This window comes from Dermacentor silvarum, chromosome 8 (genome assembly GCF_013339745.2).
Source record: "Dermacentor silvarum isolate Dsil-2018 chromosome 8, BIME_Dsil_1.4, whole genome shotgun sequence".
Lineage (NCBI taxonomy): Eukaryota > Metazoa > Arthropoda > Arachnida > Ixodida > Ixodidae > Dermacentor > Dermacentor silvarum.
In genome coordinates, this window is record NC_051161.1 from 90,869,392 (window position 1) to 90,887,921 (window position 18,530).

General features: G+C 48.1%; 1 protein-coding gene across 1 annotated transcript in view; it reads left to right on the forward strand.

The window, feature by feature from the left end:
- Nucleotides 1-2,775: 2,775 nt before the first annotated feature.
- Nucleotides 2,776-18,530, forward strand: part of LOC119462273 (disintegrin and metalloproteinase domain-containing protein 10 homolog) — a 28,552-nt gene continuing 12,797 nt past the window's right edge. The window contains exons 1-4 of the mRNA XM_049672913.1: nt 2,776-2,853; nt 5,165-5,358; nt 9,498-9,690; nt 17,692-17,869. Of these exons, the coding sequence (XP_049528870.1) occupies nt 2,776-2,853; nt 5,165-5,358; nt 9,498-9,690; nt 17,692-17,869 (643 nt within the window). The remainder of the gene's footprint in view (nt 2,854-5,164; nt 5,359-9,497; nt 9,691-17,691; nt 17,870-18,530) is intronic.

Here is an 18,530-nt window from a genome sequence, read left to right on the forward strand (position 1 = left end):
AAGAGAACATTCTGTGCGCAGGCGCCTACCAGAAGGTGGATCAGGGATTCTCCGTGACGCGGCACTGACCGTCGGTCGTCGCTCCCGTGAAATTGTTAAACACTAGCGGAGTTGGTCAAGCAGATGTAAATGTTTCTACAAGCATAAAAAGTGCCTAATATACCGGCTTTCCTGTATCGCTGTTCTCATGTTGTACATGTAGTTCCGATACGCTAATCGTTGGCACTGCTTTATCACTTTTCGCCTCGTCATATGTGTTTAAAGATTGCCTACTGAGCACCAATTGTTTTCCGAGGTCATTATAGTCCAATATGATGATTATTGTGGTTTATTGGCGCAAGGGCCAGATGCGGCCAAAGAGCGCCTATAGTCCAATATGGTACCATAGGCATTCAGGCATACAAGTTCAAAGAACGGTGGCTGCAGCGAATGGGCGCACAACACGGACTATCAGAACGTCTTATTGCGCGCCGCCCTGTTTTCGTCGCGAAAGAGTGTGCGCAGAATAAGTGCCGCCTATAGATCTGGGCCCATATCCACAAAAAGGTCTTATGCTAGAATTGTCTGTTAGAGAAAATTTCAGTCAATCCTAGTGCTGGACATATATTATTATCAAAGGTGTCCAGCCAGTGGCAAAAAAAAAAAAAACACTTGCTAATGAACCGTTTTTTGAATTTGGCACCAGAATGTTCAGGGTGGTGGCACTGTGGGCACTGACTGAGACAACGAAAGAACGACTGCGATAACGCTAAGCCTGTTCTTGTCGAATGCTTGCCGCCAGTCGACTTCGCGGTACGCTTGCGCTATACAGGTGCGCAAGAGTGACAGATTCTATCTGGGGGCGAATTCACAAAGTTTGCCATATGTAAAATCTCTTACCATCGGCCTTCTCTCATGATAAGTCTAGTATCAGGATTGGCTGAGATTTTCTCTTCCGAACAATTTAAGTGCAGAAACATTTTGTGAATGTGAGCCCTCGTCAATACATGACAGTAGTATATAATCGTCATTCGGAGAGATGACACCACGTTAGCTTGCCGATGATCACAAAACTAAAATCGTTGCTTCTTGTTTTATTGGCTGTCAGCTGATCGAAAAGCACAGTCACGTAGGGGGACGCTCTGCGTTCTAAGGAATCCACAACGTAGAATGCTCTCACTCACGCCTGTACTCCGTATGCAAATGAACGCCGAATGGGGCTTAAGGGAATAATACATTATGCAGCGTTTAATTGAAGACGGCTAATTTGGGTAATTAGCGCAACGAAAGACGCACACGCACACAAGAAGGGTAAACGAAGACGAGCGCTACTTACAGCACTTGTCTTCACCTCCCCTTCATGTGTGCGCGCTATGGTGGGACTTTGGTTGAGCTAATTCCTTCATCACCTATTCAAAACCAACCAGCCGAACAGCCACTGCTTATTATTTGAAGATAACAGACGTAAGCGAGGCTTCTCGTTGTTTGGCTGTCTTGGTCCCGTCTCGCCTCCCAATCGTCACAAATTGGCAAAACAAGAGCCCAACAAGACAAACCACACAAGTGAACAGCATGATAAAATTGTTGCTGCACGGTGACAACTCATATTTTTTACATATTTTGTTCTGCTTGATCCAAGCCCTTTCAATACCGAAGAAATGATCTGACTTGGGGATCGTGCAGGAAGTGAATTGATACATACTCAGCTATGGGTGGCATCCCGTGGCTCGACACCGCTGGACTCGACGCTGGCTTCTAATACCTCGTGATCAACAGCTAAATTCACTATGACATTGCTCTGAACCCATAAAGCCGCGAAGCGACTAGCGCGCGCATTTTGAACGGCATGGTCGGATGGTCGCATGAGAAGATAATATTCTGATTTGTCGCGTTCTATTGCAAATGAGGATTCACACTGTGATTCTCCGACAAGTACGCTAGCTAATTATGCGAAACAAGAAGGAAAACAGGCAATATCGATCAACACTCTTTTATAATGCCTACTCTGGCCTCCTCCGCGGTGGCGATGGCCTCTCGAACTTCGAGGTGAGATCACCGTGTTCGCCACAGGAACCCTGCACTTCTGCACCATTGTACATCTTTTTTCCTGCTCTCCGCAGATGGTGTCATCGGACATGTACGGCGACGCGACCAAGATTCAAGCGGATATCACGAGCCTGGTGCACACGCATGTCGCGTCTGCCACGGAAATCTTCGGGAACACAAACTTCAACGGCATCACAGACATCTCGTTTGTCGTCCAACGCTTGCAGGTACTTTCAGTGTGCGCCGTCGATACTGCCAAATTCTGCTTTGTTGATAAGAGTATATTCACCAACCACAATAAAAATCAGACAAGGCCAGCGAAATCTCACTTTACGCTGGTACGGACCAGAAAGCCTATTTTTCATTTCTTGCTCCTTCTGGCCTCTTTGGCCATGGAACATATTACGAAGAAACTTTACGTTTCTCAAACACTGATGATTGTGTCGTTAGAGCAGAAGCCTACCGTAGGCGTACTAACTCCTGGGCTTATTACTGGAATGCCATAAACCGTAGATGCGGGAAACAGCTGTCATGGTAGAATTTTGTTATGGTTTGCTCAAGAAAGAAGAAAGGAAGAAAGAAAGAAAGCTTCAAAACTCATATGAGGTAGCACGCATATTTGTAATTAACTTACCTACACGGTGCCATCCCATAATCAACGCGAAACGTTTCTAACTCCTGATGGTTGATCATAACATCAGAAGATCACTACTAACGGCACTGCTGTTCCTTTCTTTTTTTTCTAAAAACATGCTTGAGCACGCGTGCGCACTAGTACCTCTCCTCCAGCACATGTACGGTTACATAGCACCGGTCTCCGGTGCTGCAGTACGTGTGTGTGGCCAAACTCGAAGTATACAACGGCGCAAAGATCGACACTTGGTGGGTTCACACTACCTAAAATAGGGATTCTGACTGCAGAAAGCGTCGTCCAGCCCAGCTCTGTATCATTCTCTTTTACTAGTCACTATGTTCTTGTGAGAAGTATCCACTAGGTAGGGAAGAATTGGTCGTAACGATAACCGAAATATATTTCCACAACCTGTGTTTCGCAGGTGATGTTGCCGTTTCAGCAATAATACAGATGACTTAAAGCAAGTGATTGAGTAATTGAATTCAGTTTTAAAGTCAGTTTAATTTAAGAAATAATATGATGTAGAAAACTCATTAAAACAACAGGTCATAATTGGCAACAGCCTCAGGAGTGAATGAATGCGTTTATTTAGGTCAAACAGACACAACAGACCTAGTTCATGGGAATGGAATCTCCAGCCGAAAAAAAGAAAGGGTTGTAGCGTGTGTGGCAGGGACCGTGAAGTCGTGGACGACAGCTTGAAAGAAACATTATAATAATAATAATATCAGTGCACTCTGCCGGTACTAAACCTTATGGCTTACAGCTGACCGGATGACTCGAATTTTGTCCGAGTCACTATGTTCCCAAAACGGAAACTTGGACGATAACAAGAGGAATTTAAAGAGATACTAAAAAAAGTGCAACCAGTGACGGAATGAAAAGCGATAGGCATAATGTTCAGAGACAGGACGGCAGCAGTATGGGTGTGGAGGAAATGCAGATAGCTTAAATTATAGTCGAGATGAAGAGGAACACGCAGGCTTGGATATATCGTGTATTACACAGAGCCGACAGATGGTGGTCTGGTCCTGTAATTGAATGGATGTCAAGGCACTGGAAATGCAAGCGGCAAAGTGTTACGTAGAGTGATACGATTAAGAAACTAACTGGCAGTGTAACAAAGCAGTGAGCTGAGCCAGTTGGCGCATGTTAGCAAACACAAGAAAAAAAAACAGCGGTAAACAGAACAGATGAATCAAACGACTGGACAACCTGGATTATTGAAGTGGCACTTGCCTGAGCTTTATGATAAAGAGATCTAATTGCTTAAAAAGATTAGGTAATCTTTAACTCGATTTGTTTTTACGGTGGTTCTTGCGCTTGTGCCAGGAGGCTTCCCGGAGGGTATATTTGTCTTTCCTCCGGAATAGCTTAGTTAATTATCCAGCCTGTTCCGTTGTTTTCTTCGTCTTGATTTCGTGATACGAGTAACTTATGGCGGTTTACGGATTACCGGCTTACCGGAGCCGTGGACGGCAGTATACCAGGACCTGGTAGCGACACATAGTGACGCTTTGTCCAATTACAATGCGTTTGAAATGTTCTTGTGTTGATTGAGTGTTTACTTCGACGGAAAACCATAAAAAGACTGCATGTTCATGATTATGTCGCTACCGACGCTCTCGATGATCACGTAAATAGAATATCGTTGGTCACTGCAATGTTAGCTTTGCGTGCTTTCTGGTTGAACTCTGCGTCATCAGATGGCGCTACCAGCGTTGTTGCTGCCGTGCACTTGTTCGGTAACTCGGTATTCCCCATACGTTTACGTACCATCTAGAGCTCCTAGTTTGAGCCGGTACTTCAATGTAATACAGTTTACGGTATATCAGCCCGTCGGAGACGTCGATGGAAGCGGAAACCATGACCTATTTAGTTCCCTATTTAGTGTTCCAGTGCTCCGTACACGTACCTAACGTACAGGCTAAAAATAATTATATCCATAGGCAGCGCCGAAGGGATGACGATGCCAAGCCGGCCGATCCCTCAGGCTTTCACAGTTAACGCTTAACGCTTTCGCAGTTCTGGGCCGGTATTTTGTAGCGATGCCTTTACGGTAATAATGCCTTTTCGCGTTTTGTCAGTGGTCAGAGTGACGGTCCGCTCGCGTTATCAGCGGGATCAGCCGGCCGTGAGCGGTGGATGATAAGGCTAGTCTAGAATCAGTCATAAGGCATCGCTACAAAATTGCGGCCCTGCATCTCCCGTCTCGGTGACGCCTTCCTACTCTAGTTGTATCCTTTCCTACGGCGCGTATTCCTCTCCTTCGGCGCTTACGGGCCCTTTCCACTTGTTGAGCAAGAAATAATGACCCCACCAACACACGCGGCTACGGATCGCCGTCCCAACCTTCCCATACCGGCACGAATTATGCAGCGACGTCCGATTCTCAAAAGGTGAACGGAATCGCGTAGTTCGCAATGCAGCAAGCACTGTAGTGCAAAGAGAGAATGGTTGTTCTCGAACTGAACGGTCGTTTTGGTTGCTACTCCCTCGCCCCAGATCAACGACTCCAGCGCGTGTGACGGCGAGGTGCGCTGGTCAAACCCTTACTGCGCCGACACTCTGGACGCAACGCACACGCTTGTCGAGCTGTCCAAGACAGACCACAACAGTTTCTGCGTCTCGTACCTGTGGACGTACCGCGACTTCCCAGGTGGCACGCTGGGTCTGGCGTACGTTGCAGAGCTCGATGGTATGTATCGAGGCACTCGCGTGATACTATATAAGGTGGGGATTTTTATTATAACGTGCGAGTACTATGTTTACCGTATACATTACCTATAATCATACAGCGAATGTACAAACCGGAACAGCTAGCCCAGCTGGTGGTGACACTGTTGTATGGCTACGGAGATGTCGTGTCTGCTTTGTGCAAGTTACCTAGTGAACTGTCGTTTTGTTGAAGCTGTCTGCGATTTTTCGGAAGCATGTCAATAGGAAACGAGATAAACGTACGATTTTCAGCACATATAAACATTTTCCCTTTGTCTTGATTTCGCTTATACACACAACGGAAGACTGGGGTGTAAGTTTCTTCCACTCAAATTTGTAATGGCGTTACTGAGTTTCCGGAACATGCACTCTGAACAATAGTCATGCCAAGGATGTAGCAGACAAGTTCCTGTAACCGCTAGGTTACCTACGGTCGCACCACCCAGCAAGCTTATCCTACTTATAAAACAACACTAAGACAACAAACAGCAAAGGGTTTGATTTGTAGGGTTCATTACCGAACAATAGTTAATTGTACTGCCATGAATAATATTTAACTACAATTAACTGAAGCGTAACCTTTACTTGTTGCCTAGTGCTTTATTTTTAATCACGTAGGCATACGTTCCCTTATGAATGCTACGAAGGTCACACTGAATGTGAGGAGCGGCAACTTCACGGAAGTGATTACGCTGCTTTAGTGAAAATGAAATTTCGTCATTTTTCAGCTATTTCATTTCTTTTTTTTTTTCACATTATGCACCTTTTTAAGAGAAGGGTGCCAGAAGGGAAGCGCAGTCGAGGACGGCAGAAAACTAGGTGGGCTGATGAAATTAGGAAATTTGCAAGTGGAAATTGGAATCGGCTAGCTCAAGACAGGAGTAATTGGAGATCGCAGGGAGAGGCCTTCGTCCTGTAGTGGACATAGAAATAGGCTGATGATGATGATGCACCTTTCAATGCATACATTTGCCTCGCCAGTCAGCAAGCTTGACTATATATAAAGCTATATATTAAGCTTGACTATACATCTTCGATAGAACACCGTTCCGGACAGTGACGCATTGCTGCACGTATCGCTTCTGTTCTTGTATCGTTGTCCTCGATTTTCGTCTTTTAAATATCCGTACAGGTGGAAGTCTGATCAAGCCAGATCGAAATACTAGTAAAGCGGCTTCGGAAGCACTTCTCGCGCCCTTCTGTCAAGTGTCTCTATTGTTAAGCAATAATTGTGAGGGCGCGCAATATCGTGCATCAAGGGCACTTTCCTTGTAGGTTGCTTACCTCACAGTTACAGCTCCTGCAGTGTTTTAATGTCATTAGCATTCTCAGGGTACTTCGAGCTTTTTCAGGGCGTTCTATCTATCTATCTATCTATCTATCTATCTATCTATCTATCTATCTATCTATCTATCTATCTATCTATCTATCTATCTATCTATCTATCTATGTCTCTAACCGTTTTCCACGAACCTTTTTTTCTGGGTCCTTGGCACTGTGTGCCTATGCGCCGCTCTTCAACGAACCTTTTTGGCACCGATATGGGTCACTGTGTATTTGCCACTCGCTCTGTGCTGGTCTTCAGTCAGTCTTTCACGCTGACTTGGAGTTTCCTAGAACTTTTTCCTCTGTAAAGGGGCGAGCGCCCAGTTTTTGAAGCCAGGTCGCGAGCACTTTTCTTGCGACATTGTAACGGGGACAAGTCACAGAGCAGGTGCTTGATCGTCTCCTCGCAGCCACAGTTGTCGCAAGCACGGCTGTCGGCCATTCCAATGCAGAAGGAATAGGCATTCGTCAAGGCCACGCCGAGCCGCATGCCGCACAGAAGTTTTGCTTACACTCGTAGTATCCCTGGTGGAAGACTGAAATGTAGACGTGGATCCAATTTGTGTAGACATGCGTTGGTGAATTCACTGATGTTCCACAGAGTTTGTGTAAGCTCGCGTGCGAGGGAGGGAAGCGTTTTGGCTGCATCTGCTCTCGACAGTGGTATTCATATTGTATGGGCACCGTCGTGGGCCTATCCGGCAGCGTCATCTGCACGGTGATTTCCATCAATTCCGCAGTGACCCGCTATCCGCTGGTCGATGATGTTGTGCGCTCTTCGATTGTGTGATGGCGAAGTAGTCGGAGGTCTGCGATTAATTGCGCATTGATACGTGGTTGGAAGGGCACAGCAGACACAGGAGAGCTGCCTTCGAATCACAAAGGATGGACGATGACTGGGATTATTAAACTCCCGAGCATCACGGATAGCTGCGAGTTCTGAAGCCATCGATGTCATGTGAGAAGTCTTGAATTGGACGATGATAGATTTCGCGGAAATTACCGCTGCTCCAGCTGAAGTTTTGGCGGAGATGGAACCGTCGTGTAAACGTGGATGCGTTCCCTGTGCTTCTCATGCAGGAATGACAGTACGGTTTCCTCGAGGGCGAAAGATGACATCTCCATTTTGTTTTCTGCTTTTTTTTGTTTTTATGCCGGGAGTGACAGGAAAGGCTTGGAGTGGATGTAGGCACCACAGCGGTAGAGGTGGTTTGCTGCAGGCTTCAAGTTTGACGGTAATGTTCGATGGTTGGCGGCGATAATCCTGCTAAACGCTGAACGAGGTCTAGCGGCAGGAAGGGAGGTGAGATGATGCATTGAAAGTCGGGCGAGGTGCCTGAGGAACATCCTTAAAGCATCGACCTAAATGTACATATTGATGGGGTGGTCATGCGCGATGGCTATTGTTGCTTCCGTGGATGCGCACCTGGGAAGGCCCAGCCATATTAGCAGTGTTTGAGCTTGCACAGACTGGAGCGCACGGAGGTTGGTCCTACCGGTAATTAAGCGTTAGCAAGTGGCGCCACAAATGCACTGGGTATGTACCGGTTTTCAATGAACGCATTTTATGCCAACGCTTTGACGAGCTGCGTCATTAATGTACAGGGTATGCGTCGCTCTTCGATGAATCTCTCGCCAACTTGGTTCAGTAAGTATGTACCTTTAGGTGCGTGGCAAGAAAGGGGACTACTCGCAACGCTCGAACGGAACCACACGCCACGCATCTAGGAGTCATGCGCGGACTTCTCGGCAGCGCGTCAGGATGGCGTAGCGTCTGCAGAATGAAGCGCGAAGGAGGAGCTCGGCTGCCCCATATGCGTGTCTAAGAGGGTGAATCAAGGTGCCGTGCATTTCGGAGGCGACGCGCAGGCTTAGGGGCGGCGCCGCTATATGACACTGAGTGTTCATGGGAAAGTGCGAGATAGGCGTCCAGCTGCAGAGCACGCATAATGCATTAGGCCTTTCGATAGTGGCAATACATTGTGACGCTATATTGCCTCAATGCTAAGCGCATTTCCATGGAGAGTCATCGTGAGATGGGCTGTGACAAATTTTTAAATGCGATGCAGCTTATGGCGGGGGCTTTGTCCGTCCCTCCCGCGGCGTCCCACACCCCAACAGCGCATGCACGTCCCCTCTCCCTCTCTCTCCTCTCCTACACTCCCCGCCTTCTCTCCTCTAGGAATCTTCTACGGAGCGGCGCACGCGTCCCACACCCCAACAACGCATGCGCGTCCCCTCCCCCTCTCTCTCCTCTCCTACGCTCTCCACCTTTCTCTCCGCTAGGAATCCGGAGCGGCGAGCCCGACAGGTGGTGCGACAGCTGCATACTCCGCTGGGCGCGCTACGGTAGTTCCGCGGTATGAAAATGACGGAGCGCGCACGCCTCATTCTCTCTCCTATGCAGCGCCGCGATGAGCGCTCGGGCCGCTGCCGCGAAAACCATCTCCCGCTCAAGCTAATCATCTCCCCGCTGCTTCGCATCCACACATGGTTTCCTTTAGCGGGCGATGGAGCAATTTTTAGTGGACGCGCATGCGCTGTGGGGGTGTGGGACGAGGGCGCCGCTCCGTACAGTAGAGGACTCCTAGAGGAGAGAAAGGGGGAGCGTAGGAGAGGAGAGAGAGGAGGAGGGGACGCGCATGCGCTGTGGGGGTGTGGGACGCCGCGGGACGCAGGAGGGACGGACAAAGACCCCGCCAAAGGCTGCTTCGCATCTAATAAAACTATTCAGGGCGGGCCCTGCACACTGACTGGACCACGTGGCGGTCAACGCCCACATGATGTCCCTGTTGTTCGCAGGCAACGCGGGCGGCCTGTGTGAGAAGTTCCAGTCGGACGCTGCGATGCAGTTAACCTCTGACTACACGGGCAGGGTTAGCTTGAACACGGGTGTCGTCACCTTCGTCAACAAGAACGTACGCGTGCCCCACCGGATCTCCGAGGTCACCTTCGCCCATGAACTGGGACACAACTTCGGTGCCCAGGTACGTGACCGCACCCTCGCACTCGTGTGCCCAACTGCCAGCAGAGCGTTATAAATAGCACAACCATAATCCGGACCCCCGCCTCAGCAGGGGTCAAGCCGCAAAGTGAAGCCTTGTCGCCACACAAAGCGTGTGAAAAGTTGAAGGGTTACGTTACAAATCAGCACCAATCATCGTGTGAACCAGGGTGTAGAACCGAACCCGAATTGAACCAAAAATCGGAGCTGTACCGTTATATACAGCTGAACAGGAACCGAACCGATATATTTGCGTCATTTTTGAACTGAACCTGAACGGGAACTTTCTGAAGAGAGAAATATCATTTATTTCCACCAGTCAATGAACGCTGCAGAAGACGGTCTTCCTCCGCAGCGCCTCTATTCGTCGGCCGGGATCCCGAAGGGCTCAGCCGCAGCTAGAGCTTGGCTGGTGATTTCTCGCTAAGGCTTGCTGTCCGGGTTGCATAGTAAGGTCTCACAGGATTCTATCGTGTTTGAGCTATCGTATATTGCTTCGCAGTCCACACCATGTGGACCATATTCGCTACTTCTTTGCAGAATCTGCACTGTGGTTTGAAGACTTCCGGATGGAACTTGCTATATAGCGCGAGGTTTGGGAAGACCCCTGTCTGCAGCTTCCGCCATACAACTTCTTTCTTACTGAGCGTGCGGTCCGCCGCCGAAAACGCCTATTTGCTCAGTCTGTAACGCGCAGTGATTTCGTGATAGGTTCTCAGTTCCTCATTTCTGTCCACGTCCTCAGCGGGTTGAAGTACCCCGGAGGCCAACCGGAATGTGATAGCTCGGGCGACCTTGCGGGCTTAGATTTAGGTGTACGTTAAAGAACCCCAGGTGGTCCAAATTTCCGGAGTCCCCCACTACGGTGTGCCTCACAATCATATCGTGGTTTTGGCACGTAAAGCCCCATAATTTAATTTAATTTACCTTGTGGGCTTCTTCAGTTCCCCTGAGACCGTGGCGCGCGGGCGCCCACACGAGCAGTAGTCGCTCCGTGGGCCCCCTCACTCCATTTAGTATTTGGGCGGCGGCTGCCGTAACCCGTCCTGATTCGTAATTTTGCTGCGATAACAATTATATGGACACTCCAAAGCGGATTTCTGCCGTCGTAATTTTGTTGCGATAACAATTATATGGACACTCCAAAGCGGATTTCTGCCGTCGTCGCCGCCGTCGCCGTGAGGTTCCGTATGACGTCAACGGCGATGAAATCGTCGCCGCGCCCCGGAATCTGTATGTGCGAGTGAAAGGGGGCGAGGGACGCGCGCTTTCACGGGGAGCGAACGCACGTCGTAGAGCAAACGCGCGTTCTGTGCCGTGCTCCCTGAAGGGCTGCAGAATTAAGCGTCTCTTTCCTCCTTTACCTTTACCATATGTAGAGAGCAAACGCGACTTCCGCCGCGCGAAAGGCCGTGGGGGGATGGGAGGGAGGGAAGGGAGGTGACGTTTAGCTGCGGCACCAAATGCGTATTTATATAAAAAGTTGTCGCAGTTTCACCTGAAAGGCGAAGCATCAATCGCGATAGCAAATTTGTAGAAAGCTATACGGAGTAATAATAGTAAGCTTTATCAGCTGTATAAACTTGGACATGCAGCAGCACCGGCAACACGCAGAACTGTTGTCGACGCCGTCGGCGTTTTGCCCGCGTTCGCACAAAATGCGTGCGGCGTTGGTGACTGTTGCCGGAGCCTCTGATATAAATAGGCAATTGGTGCCCCAGCTAAACGTCGCCTCCCTTCCCTCCCCCTCCCCCCACGGCCTTTCTCGCGTCGGAAGAAGGCGCGTTTGCTCTACATATATGGTGATTGTAAAGGAGGAAAGAGACACCTACTCCTGCAGCCCTTAAGGGATCACGGCGCCGAACGCGCGTTTGTTCTCCGCCGTGGGTTCACTCCCCGTGAAAGCGCGCGTCCCTCGCGCCCTTTCACTCGCACATACAGCGTTCGGCGGCGCGCGGCGACGATTTCATCTCCATTGACGTCATACGGAACCTCACGGCGACGGCGACGACGACGGCGACGCCGACGGCAGAAATCTGCTTTGGAGTGTCCATATAATTGCTATCGCAATAAAACGTCGCGAGGCGAGAAGGTGGGTAAGATTTCCGACGTTGCTCGACGAGTGTCCCGTTCTGATCTCGTCAAAAACCTCCGAGCCACCCCCGGAGGCACCGGCAACAGTCACCAACGCCGCGCGCGTTCGGTGCGAACGCGGGCAAAACGCCGACGGCGTCGACAACAGTTCTGCTTGCTTGCTTGCTTGAAAGCCTTTATTAAAAACAAAAGAGAGAGGTGGAGCCCTTAGGGGGCTTCGCAGTGGGTGGAGTCCCTATTCCGGGACCCCATTGGTACTAGCCGCCAGAGTAGCCCTCTGAGCCAAGGCCTTTTGGGCCTTAAGGTCTGAGCAACCACGCAGGGCCGCCTCCCACTCCTCTCGGGTTGGATTAGGGTTGGGGGGAAGAGCTGAGTTGAGCTGGCAAGCCCAAACCATGTGGTAGGTGTCAGCCACCTCCCCACAGTATTGGCACTTGCCAGTGAAGGAAGAATCGAAATGTTTTAAGATTGCCGGGCACAATAAAGTGTTAGTGAAAAGTCGGAACAAAATGCGTTCATCAGCCTTGCGCAGCCCCTTTGCAGGAGTTGGGTATTGGCGGTGCCTGTCCTTGTAATAGGTCGTGATGTCTTTAAAAATAAGGAGATAGCCGCCTTCGGGTTCCAGGTACTCAGCTTCTATGTGGGACGCCCGGTGGATGAGTGCTCGAGCCGCTGTATACTATCCTTACTCTGTGTAGCTCTCTACTAATTTGCTATCGCAATTGATGCTTGCTTCGCTTTTAGGGTGAAACTGCGACAAATTTTTTATCGCATTTTTGAATCGCTGATGACCATCTTGACCCCCGGGTGACTAGCCGCGAGCGAAATGGCCATCTATTCATCCTATATGGTTGTGACCCCGCTGAGCGTACAGCAAGACACCGGGGATCCACCCTCCTTTAGTGCTACCGCCACGTGGGCAACCCTATCTATATTTTGCCACGTACACGACGTCGTCCCTGCCTTCGTATTTGATCTGTAAGGCCTCCGCTCTATCCTTCTTTCTACCTTCGTGAAAGGCTTGATTCATGTTTTTTGGATAGTGGCGGAACATTAAATTTGTCCCCTGACGTGCCGGTCTATATCCCGCGATCGCCTTTGCTCATGCCTGGGCTGATAACCCGGGCTCTCCAGTACCCTTCTTCGGGCTTTTGTCCCGAGTAGTCGGTGATGCTGCGTCGTGAGCGCTGCCTCAACGAGTTCCTCGAGCTTGTTATGCAGTCCCAGTTGCATTACCCTTTCCGTGAACGCGTTCAGAGGGAGGCCGAGCGCTACTTTGATGCCTTTCCCGATTATGATATCAATTTCCTTGCGTTCTGCTACCCGAAGTCTGAGATAGGCAACGACATATATCCCTCTGCTGCTGATGAAAGCTTGCGTTAGTCGCAGCAGATTGGCCTCCATCATGCCCAATTTTCTGTTCGAGATCTTTTTTGTCAGGCGACACGTTTGGTTCTGGAGGAACCGTTCCGAACCAGTTCGACCACAGGTTCAGCACAAGGCTGTGTTTCTTCTAATTCCACGAGAGCAGACAATATTTCTTGCACCTACACGGCACAGCGCGTGTTGCACTGCCAGCATCCCCTCTCCTGTTACACTCTAGCTGTGAACGCAAACAGGCTCTTTACAGCGAACGTATTGACTCATCGAACTGTACGCATGAGCGGCCAAACAGAACACTGTGCGCACAGTTGGCGCGAACTGTCTACACAGAGCGTCAGCGACGCGGCGGCGTCGTGGAAGGTACTGCTTGTGTTCACGGCACCTACTGTGTTCAAGCACAAGAGCATATTGGTTATGCTGTCTGATACCCGGGTCTCAGTTTAATTTTACTGTGCCTTCAATGACTGCTGTTTGCTCCTGCAGCTCGGAATAGGGCTTCGCGGAAGCTTTCCAGGCAAAGTGCAGGCCATAACAACTAAGTAAAATAGGCGTGAGTGCGGACTTTGCTTCGCTATGCTCGGCTGCTAATAGGCGATATCGCAATTTTATGTCATTGTAAGCTCTTTGTGTAGATATTAAGTGGAATTCCTTTTTCTTTATTTTGGTAAGGCAGTTCGGACGAGCGTTCTGAGGAAACCCTGAAATAGAACTTGTATCGTTATGGAATGCGAAGAAATATAGTTCTATTATTCCGAGAGCTCCACTCACCCACGCTGAAGCAGATGTTACTCCATGTCTACCGCGTTTTGCTCAGTGTCTGCACTACATAGTATTTTCAGTGAACACTTAAGAACCGCGAGTGATTTTTCGCACCACTTATTGTGTATTATTTGCATTTACGCAATGGCTGCGCACTTAAGGTAAATATGATTATGCAGGAAGTATTTGTAAAATAGTACGTGCACTGCTCACTTTTGCGAAATTATCTTGCGTGTTCTCTTAGAACTAGGCACCTTCTTTCACTTATGCGAAAATTAACACTGAATCTATGCTGAAGTATATTGCTTCATATACTGTAGGACGATGTGGACAACGAGCCCGGCCAACTTTGCCTGAGTACCGACAGAAAGTTTTGTATCTTGCTTATTTCGATCTTTTAGATAGCTGCCGATCCTGAAACTGCAGTAGGGTGCCAGAATACGTCGAATACGCAAGAAATCACTCATTATATCCTCCTTTAATGTGACCTGTTCAAAACTCGTCATAAATGGAGCATGCCTTCTTGCGCAGCGCCATTCTCACCTTTTCACCCTTATATGCTGTCTTCTTAAGCTTTCAATGTTTCATCTACAACACCAACCCGTGCATCGGTGATACGACGTGACCACCACACCACGATTTTCTTGACGTCTAGAGGAACCCTTGCAAGCAAACGGTAGACCAACAATCCACGCTTATATGTGGCTCGCGTTTTGAATTTGTATGTTTTTTCTTTAATGTTCGAAGAATTAATATCTCATACCACGATTACGAAGCCAGCAGCTAACAAAACAAGGAAGGAGCAAGACGAAAATGTGGCACAAATTTTTCGACAGGGCTCCTTTATTGAAACAATAAAGAGAAAGAAAAGTTCACCGACCATTACGATACTCCGTAGTGCGAAATTTGAGCGCAGCTCGCTACGTGTTTTCATTTCGCGATATATTGGCTGGCCTGGACAATCTGTCTCGTGCGGCACGTTGCCAACGTAGCAAAGTGTGGCGCGACTGCCTCGCTGAACGGGAGATCGCGAGAGGCAGCGCGTGAATGACGCGTGGGCACGATTCACAGGAGCCGCCGCAGACAGACCTATGCTCATGCAGTGCTTTTTCCATACAGGCGACGTACGCAAGTCTGGCGCCATCTCGTAGCCATCGTCACTGTACAGTTGCCTTGCGTGGAAATACGCATTTCTTCTCACGCCTTCACCATACCCTCCCCCTCCGCTTTCTTTCTCATGCTCCCTTATATATAAATATTTATAACGGTTTACGAACTGCTCCACAACACTGAACTGGTTCGCGAAACGGTTCAGCACAGCAAATGTGATCCTGCCCTATGACTAAATGCTGCTGATAGCTATAGACTGCTCCGCATGGCGCATGCGCAGGCTTTTCGGGAGGTGGAAGAAATGGGCTTCCTGGACCACTGAAGACAAAAATCAATGTTTTTTTTACATCATTAATATCAATGAAGTTTAATGCTGTACAGCTACAGCAGGCATACACAAAGAGACGATTATATTTGGGCAGTATCGTCGCAAGATAGCGCTGCACGCGGTACGGTGCCCAGACGCGGCCTCCCTCTTTCCCGCGTCATTCGTACTGAGTACGGCGAAAATAGTAGAAATTTATAGTGGTCTTCGATTAGCGATATTTTCGAGTTGAATCGAATACGAGTATTTGTGAAAAAACGACCGTCCAATATCCAATAGAATATCGAATATTTCCAATTTAAAAAAAGTGAAATAAAAAATTACGCGCAGCCTGCTTCGCTGAAAAAAAAAGCTGCTTTGCATTATTTGATATATGTACATCGTGATACAGTACAATCACATCTGGCGCATGAAGGCACTGAATGTAATAAAAAGGGTGACAGGATCGAGTTCCCAAATGCATGTAGTGAGTGTATAAGTCTCCGTGAAAGATCAAGGGGCAATATACAGCGCCACGCATTGCTTTGAAGAAATTCAAGCAGGGTGAGACTGGTCAAATAATTTCACATAAATTACTTTGTATTACGTAAATCTGTAGCAAACAAAGAAATCCAGCAAATAAGATTTTGCTTCTTTTCTGTTTTTTCGCATAAATGGAAGCAGGTGAGGGCATTGATGCTTCTGCACCAAGAACAAGGACAGTTTGTGCTTAACACTGCGACGATATTTCTTAGGCAACTTCATGTCGCTCATGCGCTGACTAAGCAATTATATAAAGTCTAAATCACACATATTGGGCCCCATGAGCGATTTCCACAGATTGAAGAGTGTTTTATTCTGTTTGGAGGCACCAAAAGTGCGATGTACCATGGCCCGCACCACAAGCATATTTCCCGTGCCATTTTTTGCCATTGTTAGCGCGCATTGCGAAGGTGACAGCACTCATTAGCGACCGGTTATGCTTCCTAGAAACCGTGATGATGAACTAGTTGCTTTTCTCATTTTATCTTCTCGAGGACGCCATCCTTTTTACGCTTCTTGTGTCCTGGCATGTGCGTTTTATGGCGCATCTCCAAAAATAGTGAACTGGCCTAACGGCCCAAGGGGGAGCTTCAACAGAAACAAATATTCTGTGGTGCCCCTGAAACAACGTTTCAACCACACGACATAGCTGTCCCGTCCCAGTTCATAACTACAATCGTTCATGTCAAGATGGCCATACACTTACCAGCACCAATCTATCGTCTATCTCCGTTCTCGCACACAGCTCGACCAACTCGTGAGCTGTTACGGTCTCTAGGAGTGTGCCGAGGGAAAATTAATTACTTCGAGGAATCGATTGTTTTGAGCACCAGTTTAAGGTCTCTTTGCTTAAAAAGGGTCGACAGGTGGGCGAGCTGGTACGGGTTCATCTTTTTAACAAACTAACAATTGAACAAATCAGTTCGTAGTCTGCGCTCGTCAGTCCCACTTCTTTCCTCATGTCCCGTCCTACCACGCAGCTTGTTAAAAAAGATTAGCCCTCTATGCTTAAACCTTTCGTGCCGAACCACTAACCGTTATTATTATTTTTTTCGGTTCATTCAGACTAGGTTCAGGTTCAGGCACGTTTTAAGTATACCGGTTCGGGTTCGGGTTAAATTTCGGCTAGAATTCCGGTTCGGGTACGGTTTTGAGTTCAGCATAGGGTTCAGTTCGACACCCTGGTCAATACTGTTTCCGAGCTCCCCGCTGTGGCAACTCCTGTAGCCGATTCGTTGCGTGTTAAACTCCATGTGTTGTTCAATGTGAAGCCCGATTGGTGTGTTTTAGAATCCCGAAACAGAGTACGAGCTAGAAGCAAGGCCACAGCGGAAGCCGTAAATCAACTCTTTTAAGTCCGTATCGCTTTTCAGTGTGCGTTCTCGCACCCGGGCGTTCTCGCATTGCGTCTGCAATAGAAACACTCCCTGTAACCAATCCCACAATTCGCCGCGATGGCTTAGTTGATGTGGCGTCCTGATGCTGAATACGACGTCCCGTGTACTTCCGATTCCACACCACGCCCGCCACAATACAGTTAAGGCGGGACGCAGAGTTGAGCTTATAGATCAGTCTAGATTCGTCTTATAGTGTTCTGCTTCATTGAGCTTTTAAGGGGATAATGGTTTTGCCAAATTCCAGGCGAACGCGTACTAGTCGAGCCAAGGACCACGTGTATTTTCACTCACAATCATGGCCGTATGCAAAGTGCACAGATCCTAGGTATGTCGGGATATGACTGATTTCTTTTTAATTTTTTTTTTGTGGATCTCTTGACTTCCCTGTTCCCAGCACGACCCTCCCGAGTGTGTGCCCGGGGGCAGTGTGGGCAACTTCCTGATGTTTGCCAGCGCCTCTCATGGCACGATGCCCAACAACCGGCACTTCTCCGTGTGCAGCATTCGCGACATCTCGGCCATCCTCGCGCAGATGTTTTCCGAACAGAGTCCCCGCTCAAACTGCCTCCAGGGTGAGTTTGTCCAATCCGCACGTCTCCACCTATGCGGAAGGCCTATAGAGGGTGATCATTTCTAAGTTGTATGGATTTTTTATTGCCTTTCTTTTTTAATTGACACCCTGTTTCTTTCTACTCCCTCTTTCCTAAGGGTTTCTTTCCTTGTAGCGTTAATAGGTATTCCTTATGATACATCAATTTTGCCGGTTTTAAATGTATCAGCAAGTGCACTTGAAAGAATTGTGATATTTATTTTTCTTTTTGCTTAGTTACAGAGTTGTAAACATGCTGCTTTAGATTCGTTTTGTTTTTGCGGATTTAAACAAACTGTAAAGAAAGCATGGCTTAAATAAAATTATACGCTTTGTATAGTTGGTAGAAATTACCTTTTTATTTTAAGTTCAGCAAGCTTCATGAAATTTTTGCAATAGTTGACGTGAAAAATTATTTCTCCATCCTTATGTATTTAGATAGGAGCTTTTAGATAGCGCTTAATTAAGAATCATTTTGATAGAATTTAGATTGGAACATGTCCATTCACTCCTGTAATTGTTTGGTTTTTAAATGCAAGGAAAAAGTACTGAATAAGGTTACGCAACTGAGGTGCAACAGACAGTGTGTTGGATTTGCCACCACGCTCCATTTTTCTTCAAATCTGACTTTTTTTTACGGACAA